Source organism: Zeus faber (assembly GCF_960531495.2).
Source record: "Zeus faber genome assembly, chromosome: 19".
Lineage (NCBI taxonomy): Eukaryota > Metazoa > Chordata > Actinopteri > Zeiformes > Zeidae > Zeus > Zeus faber.
In genome coordinates, this window is record NC_137206.1 from 24,667,236 (window position 1) to 24,687,234 (window position 19,999).

The 19,999-nt window shown below is 43.8% G+C and overlaps 1 protein-coding gene across 1 annotated transcript in view; it reads left to right on the forward strand.

The window, feature by feature from the left end:
* epc1a (enhancer of polycomb homolog 1 a) overlaps positions 1-15,583 on the forward strand; it is a gene marked incomplete at both ends in the record, with an annotated part of 44,626 nt that extends 29,043 nt beyond the window's left edge. The window contains 8 exons of the mRNA XM_080019974.1: positions 2,712-2,870; positions 3,288-3,377; positions 4,621-4,769; positions 7,051-7,454; positions 12,592-12,713; positions 13,135-13,276; positions 14,549-14,933; positions 15,511-15,583. Coding sequence (XP_079876100.1) covers positions 2,712-2,870; positions 3,288-3,377; positions 4,621-4,769; positions 7,051-7,454; positions 12,592-12,713; positions 13,135-13,276; positions 14,549-14,933; positions 15,511-15,583 — 1,524 coding nt within the window. The remainder of the gene's footprint in view (positions 1-2,711; positions 2,871-3,287; positions 3,378-4,620; positions 4,770-7,050; positions 7,455-12,591; positions 12,714-13,134; positions 13,277-14,548; positions 14,934-15,510) is intronic.
* Positions 15,584-19,999: the final 4,416 nt, after the last annotated feature.

Sequence of the window (19,999 nt, forward strand, 5' to 3'; positions counted from 1 at the left end):
CTCCTATGAAGGTTATGCTGATAAGGGGTCGGGGGAATCGATAACACGCACCGCAGACTCTGTTCATTTTGAACCCGAGTCACCATCTGCTTTGCTACTACAGCGCTTCATCAACTTGTCCTGTCGCACCACCTCCCATTATCACTTAATTATCTCCCCTGCCTCCCCCTTCACTTCCTATTCTTTAGCTCCCTCATCTGTGTAACGCTACCCCCACTCGCACCGCTGCAGCGACTATTCCCACCACTGTGACGTCCTCAGATCCTTCCCACTTCTTTCCTGTAATGCCCCCTCCCCCCCAGGCTTAACAACTCTTAAGCGTTGACTAACCCCAGCAGAGTAGGAGTGTGTTGAGTCAGGGAAGGGGTCGGCCGACTGGGGGGGTGGGCGGCCATCTGGCCCGGCTGCGGCATCTGGCGCGTGCCACCATCTGCATATCAATGCCCTGTACTACACACACGGACACAGATCCAAACACTCCACTGAATGCAGTTCTTACAGAGCAGACTGCAGAGTAAACACTTTCCCAAGGACCGATCCAAACACAAGATCACCAATTCGCTCTATATTGTTGCGTTGATCTTCATCCCAAATCAATATTCACTCCTTCCAGGAAATTGAGAGAGATTTGGTGAGAGCAATAATTAATGCAAATCCAACCAATCCAATCCAACTTCACATTTGACTTGAGCACGTGCTATTAGCATGGCTATTGGAATAGGTCAAATATTGCTTAAATGCGACTCACCGTGTACTACCAAATGACCCTTTTGTCATTTGGCAGCTTTCGAGATTTTTTTTTTCTCGCATCATTTGAAAGTGGAGAATCAGCTTCCAAACAAGGTGTCACTTGTGCAAATCAAGTAAATATTTTTAAACCTATGATTTGTTAATGACAAGGGTGAAGCAAACTTTTTTTTTTTTTCAAACCCACACCAGGTTCATTCAGCCAGGTCCCAGAATGTAAATGGGTTTGGCGGACAAACAAAGCCTCATGGCTAATTAAAATACTGCTGAATGGGCCAATCACGAACAGCTCAAAAACACAACCCATTTTGTTTTTAAAAAAGCTTTTATTTAACTGCAAGAACATACATGTTTTATAAAGTGGAATTATTTTGGTGTTTAAAAGTACAAACAACACAACAAAATGTAGAGTCTATCAATAATGAGTCTCTATGAATATCTAATATGAATATCTGAAAATCTCTCACCAACCTCAACAGACTTCGTCACCTCATCAACTTCCTCCGTTGTAACAAAAACGGATGTATCGTCGGTCTCAACCGGTGGTTCTTGAAAATATTCCGTTTCATCGTCACATTAAGTTTGAAATCTGCTGCTTGAAATGTTAATATATAAGAATAATATCACATTCAGCATTGCTGTTGTTCTCCGCGTCGCTGTCGGAGAACTGATCATCGTCACGGAAATTGAAGTCCAGTACGCGCTGCTAACACTACCTTGGATCTATCACACTGGCCAGATTAAGGTCCGAAATATGATTCAGAGCTTCCGCCACACGCTATGCGTAATCCATAACGATACAGAAGGAAGTTTTCACAGACAAGTGAGACCGAAACACCCCCATGCTGCTCTTTAACCGGCTGTTTACAGAAGTGACGTAGGTGCGTGACGCGAAGGGTTTTTCTTTGCCGTTTCACAACAGTGTGTAAGAGTAGTACGATTTGAATCATGAATTCTATCAAAACGGTTTCACATTGTGACTTCACATCACATGGAATATGGATGAACGATCTTCACCTGGACTCTCGCTTTAAACGAAACTCTCAAAGGAAAAATCTCATTTTCTCTCAAGAAAGGGTTTTTTTCCAACTTATTTGGCTGCCCCTGGCCATTTTAGAAATGCGCAAGATGGCGAGTTTTGCAGTGGTCGGACACAAATCCTATACAGTAGAAACCTGTTATAGTGATCACATCTGTCCGTGTCAAATTCACAACTATAAGCAGATGATTATTATAATCAGTTTTTTTTTTCTGATGCAGATTATCATCTAATGGTACCAATGGCTCCAAAAAAAGGAAAATAAATACAGCAAAAATAAATACACTGTTTTTATTTATTTATAAATAAATGGAGGGGTGGGGGCGTGGCTGCTCTAATCTGCCTGTTTATCCTGACGGGGCTATAGCACTGGTTGGCCCCGGTCTGCCCACTGCAGATCAGTTACCGCGAGGAAAGGGATCATGGGAGTAAAGTTAAAAAATAATTTAATTACCATAGTTTTTGCCATATGTTATTGAAATGAACACTGTCAATGAACTTCTTGATTAATATTAGCGAATTAATGAAACAGCATTTTTTTATGAATGATTCGGTCCCAAGCTTTTTGATCCATATAAGCCATTGATCACTATAACCGTGATCATTATAAGCAGTTTCCACTTGTATAAATTGTAGAAAAGTGTATGACTGTGTGCTATAATATGTTGTCCTTGCTTTTTCTACCACAACAATGGAACAGATTCACACAAAAACAACCTCATAAATCCATAGGGAAAAATTTTCATCCTATAAACGGGGGTTCTCTCTAGGCGCCCAGCCCCCCCCTATGAAGAGAATAGAGCAGGCGGGGTCCACGTGACAAGACAGGTCTTCAATTTCAGTTTTTGGACAAAAGGCTTGATTACGATTCAGCAGCTAATGTTAATTACTAACCTCTCCGTTTCTTTTTCTCACTCCCTTCCAGCCGGAGAAGATGGAGGTGGTCCGAACCAAGAGGAAATATGAGAAAAAACCCAAGATCCAGCCCCTAGCAGCGCCGCAGCATTTAGGCCCCTCCGTGTTCAACCCCAAGGACCTGAATCAGTACGACTTCCCCAGCTCGGACGACGAGCCCTTCTCGCAGGTGGGCTCCAGCTCTGGTGGATGATGAGTGGTGATGTCACTTTCAACGTACTGAGCACTCATTCTTAGTACTCGTCAGGTACTTCATGATACAGGTCAGATACAAATAATAACATTTTCAGTGACTATAAATGTGAGATCACTGAAAGGTGTTAAACGGTTAATGTGTTCAAATCCTAAAACAGGAAGCTGTAGCTGTTGTTGGGTTTTTTTGTGCACAGCCCCTGTATCTGGGGATTCCCTCCTCCTGACAAACAAATAAAAAATTCTGTACGATTACGAAAATGTACCCAACAAAAAAAGAGACAACCGCGGTTTTCCAGTGATTCTATTTCGAGTGATTCTGTTTGATCACCTGTCGTGTCTCCTCGCTCTCGCTCTCGCTCTCGCTCTCTCTCGCTCTCTCTCGCGCCGTCAGATCCATTCAGGTTCCTCCGAGGCGGAGGAAGAGAACGACCCAGATGGCTGCTATGCATTCAGGAGGAAGGCCGGCTGTCAGTACTACGCTGTGAGTTCCCTCGCTGTGGCGCTCCCTGCCAGCGCTCCTGGCTCTGCCTCCAAATCCCTTGTTTCTCTTTCTCTTGTTTCATTTCACCCCCCCCGTCCCTTTCAACATCCTGCAATATTTGGAGTAGATTTAAACGTTTGCATTGCCTACAGTGCTGCTGGCTGGGTTTAAAAAAAATAATAATAATAATTAAATTGGTACAATGATATGATTTATTTCTATTGTTTTAATTGCTGAATTTATTTTAAAATTGTCATTTAAATAACAACCAGTTGTGCACATGATTCTTCAACTAGTCGATTAAATGTTGCTACCCTCGCTAGGCGGTACCATCAATAGTAGTCAGTTAAACGTATAATTTAATTTGTGTACACATTTATATACCATATTGACATAATTTGCACTGAAATATTATGTCTTCCTCGTCAAATGTTGCTTTATAAAAAATGATTCAGCCCTGTTAATGTTAACATGCCGGATTAAACACACACACACACACACACACACAGATTTGGCCTGTTTGCTCCACAAGTTAAGCCAGCGGTGTGGAAAGTGACAGATGCCATCTCGTAAAACTGTAAAAACTATGGTTTTCACGGTGTCGGCGCCCCCTCTCAAGGGTCCCCTCATTGGGCTCGCCTCCGCCTGGTCCGGGGGGGGGGGGGGGGGGGGCGATAGTACCTGAAAGATTTTAAATTTAATTTGGTAACTGAAGAATGTGATTAATGGTTTCAAATGGCTATAATATATATAATATATATATATTTTTTTTAATGATATATGCAGGGGGTTTTCAGACTTTTAGACTTCTAAATTTAAACTTCCATTTAATTAACAAAGAAATAAGTCGTTAGGAGCATCCCTAGTCTTGGCAGAGTAAAAATGGTGTTCTGGTGCAAATGGCGATGGTTTAGAATGTAATCACTGCAACAAACAAACTGCTAGAATAACTCATCATAGAATAATCTAGTGCCAAGTGTCTACCTCTTCCTGTAGAAAATATATAATGCTTTTATACTATTATTCTAACAATTCTATTTTATTTGATCCACTCATGTTGATTTTCCACTTTGTCTTTGAATTTTTTATTTTTTTCCTTGTATTTTATTTGATTTATCATATATTTCAATCTAATTGAAATGGGCCTGTTGTCCCATTTTTTTCCTAATCTGTGAAGGACTTTCCAACCTTTTGAAAAGTATAGTATGAATAAAGCTTGACTTTCTTCCGCCTCCCGCCCCAGTCTTGTCCGGATCAGGGCGGCGACTGGCCCTGGGTGAGTCCATCCGACGGCGGCCAGGGTGACCTGCGCTTCCGTTACTGCCTGACCTCGCTGACGGTGCCGCGGCGCTGCGTGGGCCTGGCCCGCCGTCGAACCGGCAGAGGGGGAAGGTGAGCTCCCACCAGCGCCCCGCTTCCTTTATGTCAGACGCAACTTATTTGACCTATTTTAGTTACTGATATTAGACGAGTGACTTTGAGTCGACTTGACTCAAACTTGACTTGACTTCGAGTGACGTGTCAAGAGTGTTGTAATTGAGTTGATGGTTGCAAGTAGTTCAAAAGCATGTGGAGGTGATTTAACCCTAGAATGCCTGTTTTCTTGCTTTGTTTTTCAAGCCACCATATTTAAATCACCTAAAATGATATAAATAAACACATTTTAAGCTGTTATTTTTGACCCACCATATGCATTCTAGAGGGTTGAAATTGCCTATGTGTTCTCGGGTTAAACTGGTTTCTTTTCATGCTTTTAACCTTCCATGGCAGAGTAAAACTGGTGTTCCGGTACAAGCTCCCCTATTACCAAGTGCACGGAAAAAATACAATGCTCATTCATATCTTGGCCTTAAATTTTGCTGGTGAAGGCTTATTTTTTCCTCTATGTGTAATTATATTCAAATTCCGACCCACACAGCTTGAAACAATATGACTGATGTAGGGATTGGCCCTTGCTGTGCCCCCTGTTGGCTTTATTATTTTTAAGCACAGCAATAGTTTGATCTGGGACATGTGCTTATGTGCGCCACCGCCCAGTGGAAAAAAACAAACACTTTCCGATCACATTTGAAATACATTGATTGTTTACGAAGCCACGTTCACACAACACTGTATGAAAACACATTTTCTGCATTACCTTTGCCATGTTTCGTTGGTCTAGCCGCAGCATTGAAGGAAAAAATGCAAACCTTGGTGCAGAGTGGAGATCTAAAATCCGGTGGGCAGGTGTGCAGACGACAGGTTCATTTGGGGATTTATGAACATCTGGGGCCGGGAGATAGAAAGTCAGACTTTCTACCTCGCCGCTGGCAATAAAACAACAGTGACGTGCCAGGGCTTTTGTCTGGTATTACCATCAGTAATTATATCGAATAAAGAGTTGTGATTTGAGTTGGCCGGCACCAGACTCACTGCCAGATGACGGGGACAAGATTAACTTGGGTCAGACTGTCTGTTTTCGTGCACGCACACAAGATTGGAAATGTTTTTGTTTTTTTCCTCTTCATCTTTCAACTTAGCGGGTTCCCTGAGGGAGGTTGGAGCTCGCTGTATGCCTTTTGTGACAAAAGCATTTCTGCTAGGTGACATTTTAATTATAAATCAAACAGTTAATCATATTGCAAATAATTAACTCAGTTTTGTCTGTGCAGGTAAGTGTATGTGGGCCTACACTCATAACAGAAGCTTGTTTTCATGTTTTGTTTCGTTTGGATTAGTTTACTTGCTCAGTGCTGGTCGTCTGCACAACTGCTGTCACAAAGTGAAATTTTAGTTGGTCATTATCATCAACAAATAATTGCAATTAACACTTTAGTCAAGCGCCGGTAGCCATGTAATATGTTATATGTAAGCCATGTAATAAAGTGCTTGATATGACAAGTACTTACTTACGTAGGGCTGAGACGGTATGAAAAAGCAAAGTATCCCCGTGGAATTGGGGGGTTACTTTTTTTCAGTCAGTGCATTACAATAACAGGATAAAACAGATAGATGCTTACAAAATGCACAGGGATAACATTTCAATTGTGTTGCTTCAAAACAACAAAAAAAGTGTGTTTTTAGCCTTGTGTGTTTTGAACAGCTCAATTGAATCGACTGACAAAATGCTGACTCGTGTACAACCCTAGAAAATGAATGTTTAATGGGCTGTCCCTCCCCCTCGGCGTGTGACGCCAAAGTGACGAGCGGAGCATCTGAAAAGTTTGGTTTCTCTAGAAGCCCTCAAACATAGGATGGAAGACAGTCAATGATAACGAAAAAATGATAATCGTGTTTATTACATACATTATGCACTGCTGTACCTTTCAACAGCAAAAAATGTAATACAAAAATGTATTTATTTATATTATATTATTTGTGGTGATGATAATGAGCTCAACCCCGCGGTGATCTCACATCACCGTGGTATTTGTGGTAATGCGGTTATCGTTACAGCCCGAACTTTTAAGTACATAGAAACTTTCACTTCAGTAGAAATGTCATTGTGGTACTTTTACCTTTTTGTGTCAGTTTCATCAGGACTCTCTTGTAAATGAGACCTTTCTGCTTAATCAAAGGTTAAAAATAAAACATTATTTATACCTTTACTGAAGTAAAAGGTCTTCCATTGATGAAGTGTCTTCTCCTTCTCTGCCCCTGTCGATTGAATTCTAAAGGTTTATTTTGGTTGCAGGGTCTTGCTGGACCGGGCACACACAGACCTGGACGGCGTCTTTCAGAGCCTCGATTCGGACCCGGAGCCCGAGCCGCTGGCCGCCTCGCCCCCCAGCTCTCCACTCCGCAACTCCAACACCAGTACCTCAGAAACCAATACCTCGGACCCCAACTGCTCCTCCCACCTCCCCCCCGCCACATCGCCCTCGTCGGACGACTTAAGTCGGATTCTGCTCAACATCAAGTCATGCCGCTGGAGGCATTTTAGACCACGGACGCTTTCCCAGCACCCCTCGGGTGAAGGAAAAACATCCCGCAGAGGGTTGAGGGGCTTTAGCCGAACGGCACCCGGACTAGCCCGGCCCCCGGCCGGAGGAATCCACTCACAGAACCGAACCGTACCCGCCCCCACCCGTGTTAATGGTGAGTTATCGGTTTTCTTCATCCAGATTCACGATTGTAGTAGAGCGTTTTCTATGGAAGCGATGGCTTAACGGTAAATCTATTTCACCTTAATCGTTGGTGTCCCTGGATCATGTGCTGTCCATGTACTAGAGTTCAGCTTCTCTTCACATGCACAGGTCGGTCAGTCATGATGCTGAAACACCCCCCCTCGCTATACAGGGTGATATGGAGCAACATTCCCTGTTAGTCTTACCAATCACATGTGGCCCAACGCTGCTGTATGTTGTACCATGAAGTTGAGACAGGATCATTGTTGTTAACATATACACTGCTCAAAAAAATAAAGGGAACACTTAAACAACACATCCTAGATCTCGATGAATGAAATATTCCAGTTGAAAATCTTAATTCATTACATAGTGGAATGCATTGAGAACAAAATAACATAAGAATGATCAATGGAAATCAAAATCATTAACCCATGGAGGTCTGGATTCAGAATCATACTCAGAATAAAAGTGGAAAAATCAGATCACAGGCTGATCCACCTTCTGTGGAAATTCCTCAAGACAACTCAAAATGAGGCTCAGTAATGTGTGTGTGGGCTCCAGGTGCCTGTATGCACTCCCTGCAACGTCTGGGCATGCTCCTGATGAGACAACGGATGTTCTCCTGAGGGATCTCCTCCCAGACCTGGATCAGGGCATCACTCAACTCCTGGACAGTCTGTGGTGCGACGTGGCATCATTGGATAGAACGAGACATGATGTCCTAGAGGTGCTTGATTGGATTCAGGTTTGGGGAACGGACAGACCAGTCCATAGCATTAAGGCCTTTGTCATGCAGGAACTGCTGACACACTCCAGCCACATGAGGCCGAGCATTGGCATGCATCAGAAGGAACCCAGGGCCCACTGCACCAGCATATGGTCTGACAATGGGTCTGAGGATCTCATCCCAGTACCAAATAGCAGTCAAGGTACCTCTAGCTAGCACATGGAGGTCTGTGCGGCCCTCCAAGGATATGCCTCCCCACACCATCACTGACCCACTGCCAAAGGGGTCATGCTGGAGGATGCTGCAGGCAGCAGAGCGTTCTCCATGGCGTCTCCAGACTCTCACGTCTGTCACATGTGCTCAGTGTGAACCTGTTTTCATCCGTGGAGAGCACAGGGCACCAATGGCGAATCTGCCAATCTTGGTGTTCTCTGGCAAATGCCATCGGGTTGCACGGTGTTGGGCTGTGAGCACAGGGCCCAATTGTGGACCTCGGGCCCTCATACCACCCTCATGGAGTCTGTTTCTGACAGTTTGAGCAGAAACTGGATGAGCTGCACTACCTGAGCAAATTCTGTGGGTTGCAGACACCGCTTCATGCTACCTCTAGTGTTGAGGGCACTGGCAAAATGCAAAAGTGACAAAAAATCAGCCAGGAAAGATGAGGACAGGGAAGTGGTCTGTGGCCACCACCTGTAGAACCATTCCTTTATAGGGGTTATCTTGCTTATTGCACAACAGCAGGTTAAATGGATTCACAATCAGTGTTGCTTCCTAACTGGACAGGTTGATATCCCAGAAGTTTGATTGACTTGGAGTTACATTGTAATGATTGTGTTCCCTTTATTTTTTTGAGCAGTGTATTTAAAATGTCATTTCATAAGGTTGTCTGTGCTGGGTGGATTACACTACAAGTCCCAAAAATCTATCTGAAACTGGGATGTTTTTTTGAAAAAATTTTCACTTCTACATTTTCCTCGTCTTCGCACTAAGACAGTCACTTTCATTTAGCTTCTCATTGATTGATTTGTTTTTCTTGGTCAGTTGAGGTGGTGATTTTATTATCCAAGGTTATCGTACTATTCATTTTTCTTTTCTTTAATAGTCATCCATTTCCTGAGTTTACTAACCTACGCTGATTTGTCAAATGCACCACGGAGGCTTTTCATTCCTTGCTTGTGCCTGATCTTTGTATTCTTCCTGGGAAAGATGGACCCCGCCACCAACAATGAAATGGTTTATAGAGGAGTACTCCGTCTATCTAGGGCTGTAAATCGACCTGGGTGCTGGATGTTTTCAAACCACAAATTAACCTTTCGTGCGTGGCATGAAAGTTCTGGAGATTGGGATTAAATAATTGCAGGGTTACTGCAGGCCTGTCGCTGTCATCTCTTATAACTCTGCCTCCATTTCCCTGTAAAAACTTAAAAGCTGCTGGTGTGAAAGCTCAACAGCCGACCTGATTCGGCTTTGTAGTGTGCGCTGCATAAAGGGAGAGCCATAATTGGAAAATTTCGTCATGCATGAAAGGGTGTGGGTGTGTGATGTCCAATGCAAAGGGGCAAAATTTGACTTTAAAGCTTTTTTGCTGCTGCTTAGTCTGTTGCTCTGCGTCCCCTTCTGAGCCGTTTCAAAGGTAGATTGTGGACTAGTAGGTTTTGGCCCGCTGGTATATCAAACGATGCCTTTGCCTCAGACGTACTTTTCTAATTAGAATACATCAATTTCTGCTCTCCTGGTATGGGTTAGTCAATTAGACATGCTCTTGTATAAATTGATTCTTGAGAGCCACAGAAAAGGAGCTTCTAGAATATTAAACGCCCCAGGCCGAACCAGGCTGGGGACAGTGTTTTAAAGTATGATAAGTTGGTCTGTGAATATGTTACGGGCTCATAATGCATACATGCGTTCTTGGACTACTTAAAGCTGTCGTGCTTCTGATTAATTCAAGTTGTGGCTTTAGAGACTGGCAATGGCAGACTGTCTAGAGATCTGTAGGAACTTGAGTTTCTGTTTCGGTTGTCTGTTCAGCTCATTGTTGGGTTTTTATAATTTGCATAAGTTCATCTGATTGGAAGGAAGGTGTCCAGGATAGTGGGTAATTGGCCCAGGTGTCGAGGGGGGCATTTCTCATTGTCTGATTTGTGTGCAGCTCTGACACAGCAAGGCCTGGAGAATTCATCGTTCCACAGTTGTACTAAATTTGTGCCATGCTGAGCACTATCTTCAAATCTGGTCATCGTCGTGGAGAAAGATTGGACGTATTTGGGAGTCCTGTGGTAGTTGTGTACAGTGTAAGATAGATTAACGGTTGCCCCATTTGAAATTGATTTTTATAAAGGCACCCTCTAAAATATTTGTATGTAACACAGTCTTTGTAGTATAGAGTATGCAGGGTTTCCACTCAAGTATGCTAAATTAATAGATATTTTGTTGCTGTGCAGGAGTGTTCCAAGTCGTTGATTTTGTCCTGAGTTTGCGTCATCTGAACCTGATGATGATTCTGTTTTAATACACATCTCTAGATTTATACTGACATTGCTGGGCTGTCAAAATAGTCTCATTTTGTTACGATATTTTAGTGAGCACCGCTGCCATAACCTATTATGTTGAGGAATGTCATGAATCATAAATGAATGTGTTCAATCTTGCACGTTTGGCATTTGATTTGTTCATGTATTTTTCCCACACTTGGTTTGTCAGTCTCAGTTATATTTGTGTAAATTCTTCTACTTGTCAGTCTACTTCGGGGTGATTCTGAGCATCTTCACTGCAGTAGTTGCGGTGAAACGTTCTCTGTTTATTTTTGGGAATGAACCACCAACCCTCTGGTGACAAGTTGAGGTCATTTTACATCAAGTGCAACCAGACTTGAAACCATATTTGGTAACTCTCTCTCTGCAGATGACTAAATTGTCTATCTATCTATACATATCCAACGTGATATTTTGCTTTCCGAAAATATGTAATTTATTTCATTCTCGCCATGGGCTGTTTATTCTATTTATTGCCTGCGAAAAAATGGGTTTAACCAATCACAACCATCTATCAAACTTTATTTGCCTGAGACCCGCGGCCGGGCGCCGTCCCAGGTCAATCTGTGCCCTGATATTTGTCCTCTATCTTCTCAAATATTCTTTGAGTCACACCACAATTGCTGCATTTTAACAAGAAATAATGCCCATAAATCAAAAGACCTTTTAAGCTCTTATCGACACTTTGGAATTGCTCTGCTGCAGATCAAATATAATCTTAAATTGGCCTGGTGGTGGGGAGCGTTGGTTCCTGACCTGTAGCTGTAATCTGTGCCTTATGAAAGGGATTTTAAAAGTAAATTCTTTCAGTTAGGCTGGTGTCTGTCTAATGCGATTATTGGATATTACATTACATTGATGTCATTTAGTCAAAGCTTTTGTTCAAGCTTTTGGCCTTGTGCACAAGATTCTGGCAGAGCCTGGAGCATGGACACGGAATGGGCAGTGGGGGAAATGGGCATGAGATGACTGTTACAGTACGGTGCGCTCTGTGCCGTGCAGGTCGTGCATCGCCAGTGTCTCACAGCTACGCTGTCAGTAAGTCAGCATCGTCCTCACCATAGCCTACAGCGTTCGTTAGATGAGATCATTTTAATTAAGCTTGTTAAATCAGTGTGATTCTCCTGAACTCTATGGTATACGTCACACTAGAGGCCGACGCTGTTGTGTGACACAACCCCATGATCATGGCATGCCGGCATCTATCTAAAATCACACACACAGGCGGCATTATGTCGCCTTTGTTTGGTTCAGTGTAAGAGAGCAAAGCTGTGTCAGACGGATCTTCCTTCTGGCAGTATTGCGGGATCTCTGTATAAAAGCGGCTTTTGGTTTGTTGGTTTGGCTTTTGGTTGTTGAAACGTTGGGTCTGTTGTTTTGTAGACATTGTGTACCTGCTTCACTTCTAGGGATGCAGTGGTATGCGCTATGTTATCGCCAATGCGCGCTTCCTATCTAATCTGTTGCAGTTCCACTGGTCACGTCAGCCGCACAGCATTTCTCTATTTTTTTATTATTTTATTTTTTTTCAACTGCGCCCATGCAAGCCTTTTCCATAGAAACACAAGATAAAACTACAGAGAAATGTTTTGGTAAAGAGTGCCATCAATTTGAATGTGTTTTATGAGTTGACATTGTACCAGAGACCTAGAGCTGGTGTCTGATTTGCTTATTGATACTCTGAAAATACTATTATTATTATTTTCTTGAATATAAAGATACCGAAACCGTATTGTTACCGTGGCCCAAAAACCGTGATACCTACCGAACCCTAGGCCCGCTGTAGCGTTGCATCCCTAACCCCTCTCAGTATCAGCATCTGACCGGGGTGTGTCTTGTCTCAGTGTTGACAGTAGAGCAGTACCAGCAGCACCAAGAGCAGCTGGCCCTCATGCAGAAGCAGCAGCTGGAGCAGAGTCAGCAGCAGTGGCAGGTCAGCGACGCAGCCTCCGCCGCCAACACACAGGTCAGTATGGACGCCATCACCTCCATTCCAAAGGGTCTTATGTCATCATCTGCCATGCAGTCGTTATCCTATAGACATGGGAAAGTCAAAAAAAAGAGTTCTCAGGACATTAAAAGTTCCTATTTGGCATGAAAAGTGCTGTGCTCTGTAGATTCACGCCACTGACCGATGATCTCAGCACATTTCTCTCTCACGTTTCTTTCCAATTCTTTCTGCGTTAAATTTTTTTTTCCGCCTTTAAAGCTGCATGGGATGCATTTCAAATGAAATCTAATAGTTATTGGTGTTGGGATGGACTTAAGCAAGTCCACACAAAGCCATTAGCAGTTCTTGACAGTGAGACTTGTGAGTGTCTGTACTGGAACCATGCGGCAGAGTTCCCCTGTTAAGCTTCCTATCTTCCTCCTTGCCGTGTGTGCAGGGCCTCGTGTCCAAGACACTGGACCAGGCCAGCGCCCAGTTTGCTGCGTCGGCGCTGGTCTCCTCGGACCAACTGCTGGCCTTCAAGTCCAAGGAGGAGCTGGTGCTGCCCAGTGGAGTCAACGGGGTCTTGCCGGGCTCAGGTGAGCTTTTCAAGAATTTTTTGTGCTTCTTCCTCAGTTTGCTGGCATGCGAGCGCTGGACTTTGTACCTTGTGATGTATTCACTCGCTCCTCAGGACGATCTGCATAAACAAGTTGCATGGCAGGTGGCGTGGCCATACACCCTCAAAATCTGGCAATTGGTAGAGAATGTTTTCTTGAACTCAATGCCCAGATACGTTGGTAGTCACTTTTATGTTTGATCACACTAGGGACTATACCAGGGATGCCCAATACGTCGATCGCGATCGACCGGTAGATCGCAGAGATAGTGCAGGTACATCACGCGCCATTCAAAATTATTTTTTATTTTCAAACGATCTGACCAACATGTTGAATGAGCTCAATTTAGAGCTGCAAGGAAAATACAAAACCGTGGTCAACATGATCCGTTCAGTTAATGCTTTCAAACGAAAAATGCAACTTCTGTCCTCAAAGCTGCAGCGCCATGATTTGGGGAACTTTCAAAACCTCGCATCAGAGCTGGAGACCCAAAGGCAGCTTGACAGTGTGCGCTACACAGAGCAGATTGAGTCTGTCAGACTTTGACAAAGGGTTTCAAGACATGGCTTTACTCAAGCCAATCACTACATTGATGTGCTTCCCATTTAGGGAAGATATTGAGGTTGATTCACTCGCATCAAAAATTGCAACACTGTTTCACCTGAACTGGTCTGCAGTGGAGGATGAGATGTTGACACAACAGGCTGACATTCAACTCAAGTGCAGGGCTCATGACAGTTTTTGAACTTACTCACAGAGGAAAATAACCCAAACATGAGGAAATGTGCTACCTCCTTGACTGCATTATTGGGCTCTACTTATTTGTGTGCGTCAGCCTTTTCCCACGTGAAGATTATTAAGTCGAAATAGCGTTCCACCATGACGGATGATCATTTAGAAGCCTGCTTGAGGGGCTGCCTACCAGCAGCTACTGTTCAGACTATGCAACCCTGGCCAACTCCATTCAGTGCAAGTCATCAGAGCAAGGTAGTCACAAAAAATGTATTTAATTGTATTGTACCGTAAGGGTTATTTTCTCTGGCCTTGAATGTATTTTTATTTTATTGGCACTCCCTGCCGCAGCGCATCTGTCCCACAGTCTCCACCACCGTTTTTGACAAATAACCATCTTGGCACCAAAGGTACAAAATGTCAAGCTCTGGTTAAAATTTTTTCTAACCAGAAAGTAACACGACTTATTTCTACCTGTGTGGAGGATAAATATGTTTTTGGTTTTCTCTATTTCTCCAGGTGTGTTTAAGGGCTTACACCTCTCCAGCTCCTCGGTGGTCCCCACCACCCCCAACCCAGCCCCCCCGGTCTTCCTCCAGCCCTCCTCCAAGCCAGCCACTCCTTCGGCCCCCACCCCGCTCTCCCCCGGACCCAATGCCCGTGCAGCCGCCCTGGGCGTCCTGGGCCACGGCACCGCCAACTCCGCCGCCGCCGCCACCACCACCACTCAGGTCCTGATCGGGAACAACATCCGTCTGAGCGTACCGGCGGCCTCCAGCCTGGCCGGGCGCCACCTCCCCCGGGCGCTCGGCAGTGTGCCGCCCTCCGCCTTAAAGCTGGCCGCTGCCACCAACCTGCCCATGGCCAAAGTCTCCGGGGCGGCGTCCATGGACATTGGCTCGAGGTGAGAGCTCAGTATGTTACAGTTAGACAGTGGACCCCTTCGTCCAAAGCCTCGCTTAACAAAACCATTGGTTAGTTTATTGGCAGTGATGCAGTGTCATTGTGGTCGTTTAATGTCAGGGTACTAGTACTTTTACTTCATTGAAAGGCCTGACGACTACTTCCATCACTGATGGTAGCCAACCTGGTTTTAACGCTGTGTTACCCTTGTATTGCGCTGCAGGCTACAGAGCACTACTCATGCAGGGTTTCCCAAAATTGTACAAAATCTTGATATTTTTTTACTTATTTGACTAATTTGTAAGTAAAGGCATCATTTAAGAAAGGTTTTTTTTTTATTAACAAATTCAATGAATAAATTAATATGAATAAATTTGAATAAGTCTGAATTTCTTGAATGTTGTTTTCCAGTAGCCGGAGTTTAATTATAACAAAATAACTGCTAAATTTGCACACGGTAAAAAAAAAATAAAGCAAATTTTGCCCATGTACACTTTGTCACAGTAATTAATGACAAAGTACCAGTCGTCAACTACCATTGAGTTTGACTAACGTTCCTGTGTCCTGCCCCCCTGCAGGGACACCCACGAGCAGGACAAGCCGTCCCTGAACAGCCTAGCGGACAACACAGTGGCCATGGAGGTGACGTAGTAGTAGCGTCGTCACCGGGGAATCGAGGAGAGAGAAAAAAGGGGGGGGGGGGTGGCACTCGAAAAAAAAAAAAAAACGGACCGACCGACGCCTGACGGTCACAACTCTGACTCATCTCTCCCCCTGCCTTTTTTTTTGTTGTTTGTTTGTTTGTTTGTTTTTTAAACCTTTTTTATTTTGTTTTTGTTTTTCATTCATTTTTTTGTTACTTTTAAAGAGTTAAAAAAAAGATCTGTAAATTATGACTATTGCAAAAATGAGTATCTGTAAAGCAACTACATATTTGTAATATCCCCATTGTATATATGTTACTTGGATACAGAAACTGTCCGTTTGTGATGTTTGCACTTGGGTAAAGAGACGGTGTTTGCGTGGGGGTGGGTGGGGGCGGGTGGGGTCCGAATAATATCTGAGTGACGTGGAGAGCGTGTGCTGTGGGGGGCGCTGTACAGAGGAACCTTTTTTTAAATCACAACATGTGCATGGTGCGGAGTCTGCTGTTTTTTAATCTATTTATTGTGCTGTGTTTACAGTTTACCTTAACTTTTTTTTTTTTTTCCAATTTTTTTTTTTTTTTTCCCCAATTTTTTTTTTTTTCAAATTTTTCTATATATATATTTTTTTTTTTTATTTTATTTGTACACTGTACTTTCGTTGGTTCCTGTGCTGTAGTAAATGTTTGGTAGCTACGGACTCCTGGGTATTTTTGTATAATCATGAAACACAAAGCAGGTCTCACCTTAAGTCTCCACCTTCTGGTGGTGGGGGCAGAAACTTTTTTTTAAATTTTATCTGGTTTCATTTGTAAGTCTTCTCCCAGGGGGCGGGGTCCCTGTGCTTCAATCTGTGAATTGTTTAGTGATGTACACACTGGGTTGGGATCATTGGCAAGGATGCTTTGGGGTTGGGTAGGATCTGTCTCATCCACTCAAAAGATTAGAAAATGTCCAGATTAAAGGACTACGTTTACTATGGGGCAATCGTGACCACATGCTAAAGCATCCAAGATGGGCTGAATCTGTTCCCCCAATACTGGATCACTTTTAAAGATTCAGATGCCAATCACTGGGTTGACTCCCTACGATCGGAAAAGAAGGCTTGGGATTAAAAAATAAATCGAGGATCGAGTTTTCCTTCAATATCCTAGATTGGGGGGAAAATTCAAGGAAGCATCAGTTTGTTCCTTGGCCGATGCCATTGAAGAACATACTCCGATGTAGCGCTCAACGGAGACTACGCCATTTGAAAGTCCAAACCCCCTAAAAAGAGGAGGGAGTTCCGAGAAAAGAAAAAAAGCCCCGAACGGCGGGAAGCTGAATCGAATCAGTCTAGTCTTCAACAACCCCAATAGGGAAGCATCCTGCCAAATGAGTAGAACCTCCAGGCCAAACTATGGTCCTTGCGGTTCTTCAGAGGGAGAGGAGGAGGAATCCTCCATTTCCGTTGTCCCCACACGAGTAACGAAAATCAGGGATGAGGTCTCCTATGAGCGGCCTCTGCCGCTTCTCATTCAAAGCACTATCCATTTTTTTTTATTTTACCCTTTAAAAAAAAAAATATATCAATGCTGCTTTTGTATTTTGGTCTTTTTTTCTGAGATGAATTCATGCAACTTTCCTTTTTATTTTAATTAAAAATTTCATTTTTCAGCCCTGCCACACGTTTTTATCAGAACAATGAATTGAATTATTTTTATATTAATTTTTTTTAGATGTAATTCTTGCTACTTGTTGATGCATAGGTGATAAGGGAGGTGAAAAGCAGTAATTGCTTTTAAGTGTTTCATCATTCCAGTTTTTTGACGACAAAAACAAATGCTAACCAGTCGATTGTGGCGGGGAACGGCCCTCTCCCTCATTTTGTGTTTTTTTTAAATTCCATTTTATTTTATTTTTATATATTTTGATTCGATTTTATTTTTTCCTTCTTTTTGAAAAAGAATCTCCAGATGGCTGCAAGGCCAAAACCACAAAGTATTGGGTGCCTTCCTTTGGGGAATATCGAACACTCTCTTCCGTGAAGAGTCAGGCACAACGACGGCGCTACTTAGTAGTGTTTCCCGTCTGTGTCACTATCTGAATGCCCAGTCCACTGGCAGGATACAGCTATGAGGTTTACTTCTTGTCCCACACGGAGGCTGAAAAGACAAAAAAAAATTAAACAAATGGGAAATGAAATTTAAAAAAAATCAAGAGAAAATGTGACAACTCTCACTAAAATATGACAATAAAGCCCAGGGCATTAAATGTGAACTGTTTCAGCTCTGTTTGAATTTGTGTGTGTGCACTGATGGATATTAATGAGGCGACCTATGCTACTCACATTTTTTAAAGCACAGTACATAAATGAAATGATAATCCCTAAGTTAGTCCTCCCTACATTGTTCAGCCACAACATTGAAGAACCACCAGCGTAATATTGTGTAGGTCCCCCTGGTGCCACCAAAGCAGCTCTGACCCGTCGAAGCTTGGACTCCACAAGACCTTCAGGTGTCTGACTTTGCTCCCCACGTGCATCAATGAGCCTGGGGCGTCCATGACCCTGTTGCCGGTTCGCCCGTTGTCCGTCCTTTGTCCACTGTTGGTCGGTACTAACCACTGCATACGGGAACACCCCACAAGACCTGCCGTTTTGGAGATGCTCTGACCCAGTCGTCTAGCCATCACAATTTGGTCCTTGTCAAAGTGGCTCAGATCCTCACTGTTGTCCATTTTTCTTTCTTCCAACACATTAACTTTAAGAACTGACTGTTCACCTGCTGCATAATATATCCAATCCCTTGACAGGTGCCATTGGAACCAGATGATCAATGTTATTCACTTCACCTGTCAGTGGTTTTATTGTTGTGGCCGATTGATGTGTATATGCATGTTCAGTTTTTAGTTTACACAGTGACACAGCAAGATAAACTTGGGTTGTGGTCTATAATTGGCCAATCCAGATGAACACAGACTTTGTTGAACTTCAGAGAAAATCAAACGTTGCCTGATATTGAACCTCTTACACAAGCCCTTCATCTTGTATTTAACCCGGAGGTCGGTGGACCCTAGTTGAATTATTTTGTGAACCTGTTCAGGTTCAGACATCGGTAAAAATCGATATATGGTGACGCACGCTGTGCTGTAGAAGGAGTGTTGCTCGTGGTAGTAGAGAACAGAAGAGAACAATCTTAAATCGTCGCACAGCACACCACACTACAACATACACATGCTTTGAAAGGTGGCCAGTGAAATGAGGCCTCTGCGTTTAACCCATCCTGGCTTGTCCTTCCTATGGGGGCACAGCCAGGAGCAGTGGGCAGCATTCGTGGACGCGCCCGGGGACCTGGTGATGAGTGTCCATCGCTGGTCGACGATGATGTGTGCATGTTTTTGGGGGAGGTCCTTTACTGACGTGAGGTGGAGGAAACCCCATGTGAGCACGTGGAGAACATGCAAACTCCACACAGAAAGGCTCCTATTTGGGGGAGAACCCAGCGGAGCATGGTGCCAACAGCGCCCCAGTCGGGAATCGAACCCAGGACCTTCTTGCTCTGAGGCAGCAGTGCAATGCACATACACTGTACAGTGACACGTTTGGCCACTTTGACAACATGAAATTCATGGGAAGTTATGGGTGAGTTGCAGCCACCTTCGACGTAATCCCAGATCTCCCCCTGACCTCTAACTCCACCTTTGGGCCATTCCCATTTTCAAAAGGGGGGGACTCTTTGAGGTGTTATCCTAACTCCCTCCTCCCCCGGCTCCTGTTGCTCTGCAGGTTTCACAGCCGTGCCAATTAAAAAGGAGCTTGTTAGGCTACTTGTTAATGACGTGCGTATCTTTGAATAAGTGTAATCAACATGAGATCCGGAGGGGGCGTCACCCATCTAGTTGTGGCTGTGGAGTCATTAGCCTCAGCGAAGTACTAGACATCAGTCATTACATCAGCCCTGGAGGCCCCCGTGGCTTTCATGCCATGGCAACCAACAACCCCCATTCCCATCTTAATCAATCTGGGCGTGTTCCAAATTACTTTGTACTGGACGAACCAGGGTAGAGGCCGAGACATGGTTCAGCGTTAACTACGCCTGTATTCCCTCTGCGGTGTCTACAGCGGTAGTGAGCTATTCCTTGTTCTGCGTGCTGACCACCCTCTTTTACTATTATTTTACCCAAATTGATGAAATATATCATAATACAATTTTAAAGTACTGGCTCGATCCCGACGGATGCATTCTGTAACATCCAACCTAGTGTTCCGCGCTGTTTCCCATCATGACATTTTGTAAATTAGTCGTTTTTAATAACTTTAACTTTGTAATTGCCGAAAAGTCAGATGCTGAACTACGTAGGAGGAAATGACATAGCGGGGATACGTACAGGTCCAGAAAGCAAGCGGCCAAACGCAGTCTCTCCTGCCTAGATCTTGCGGGGT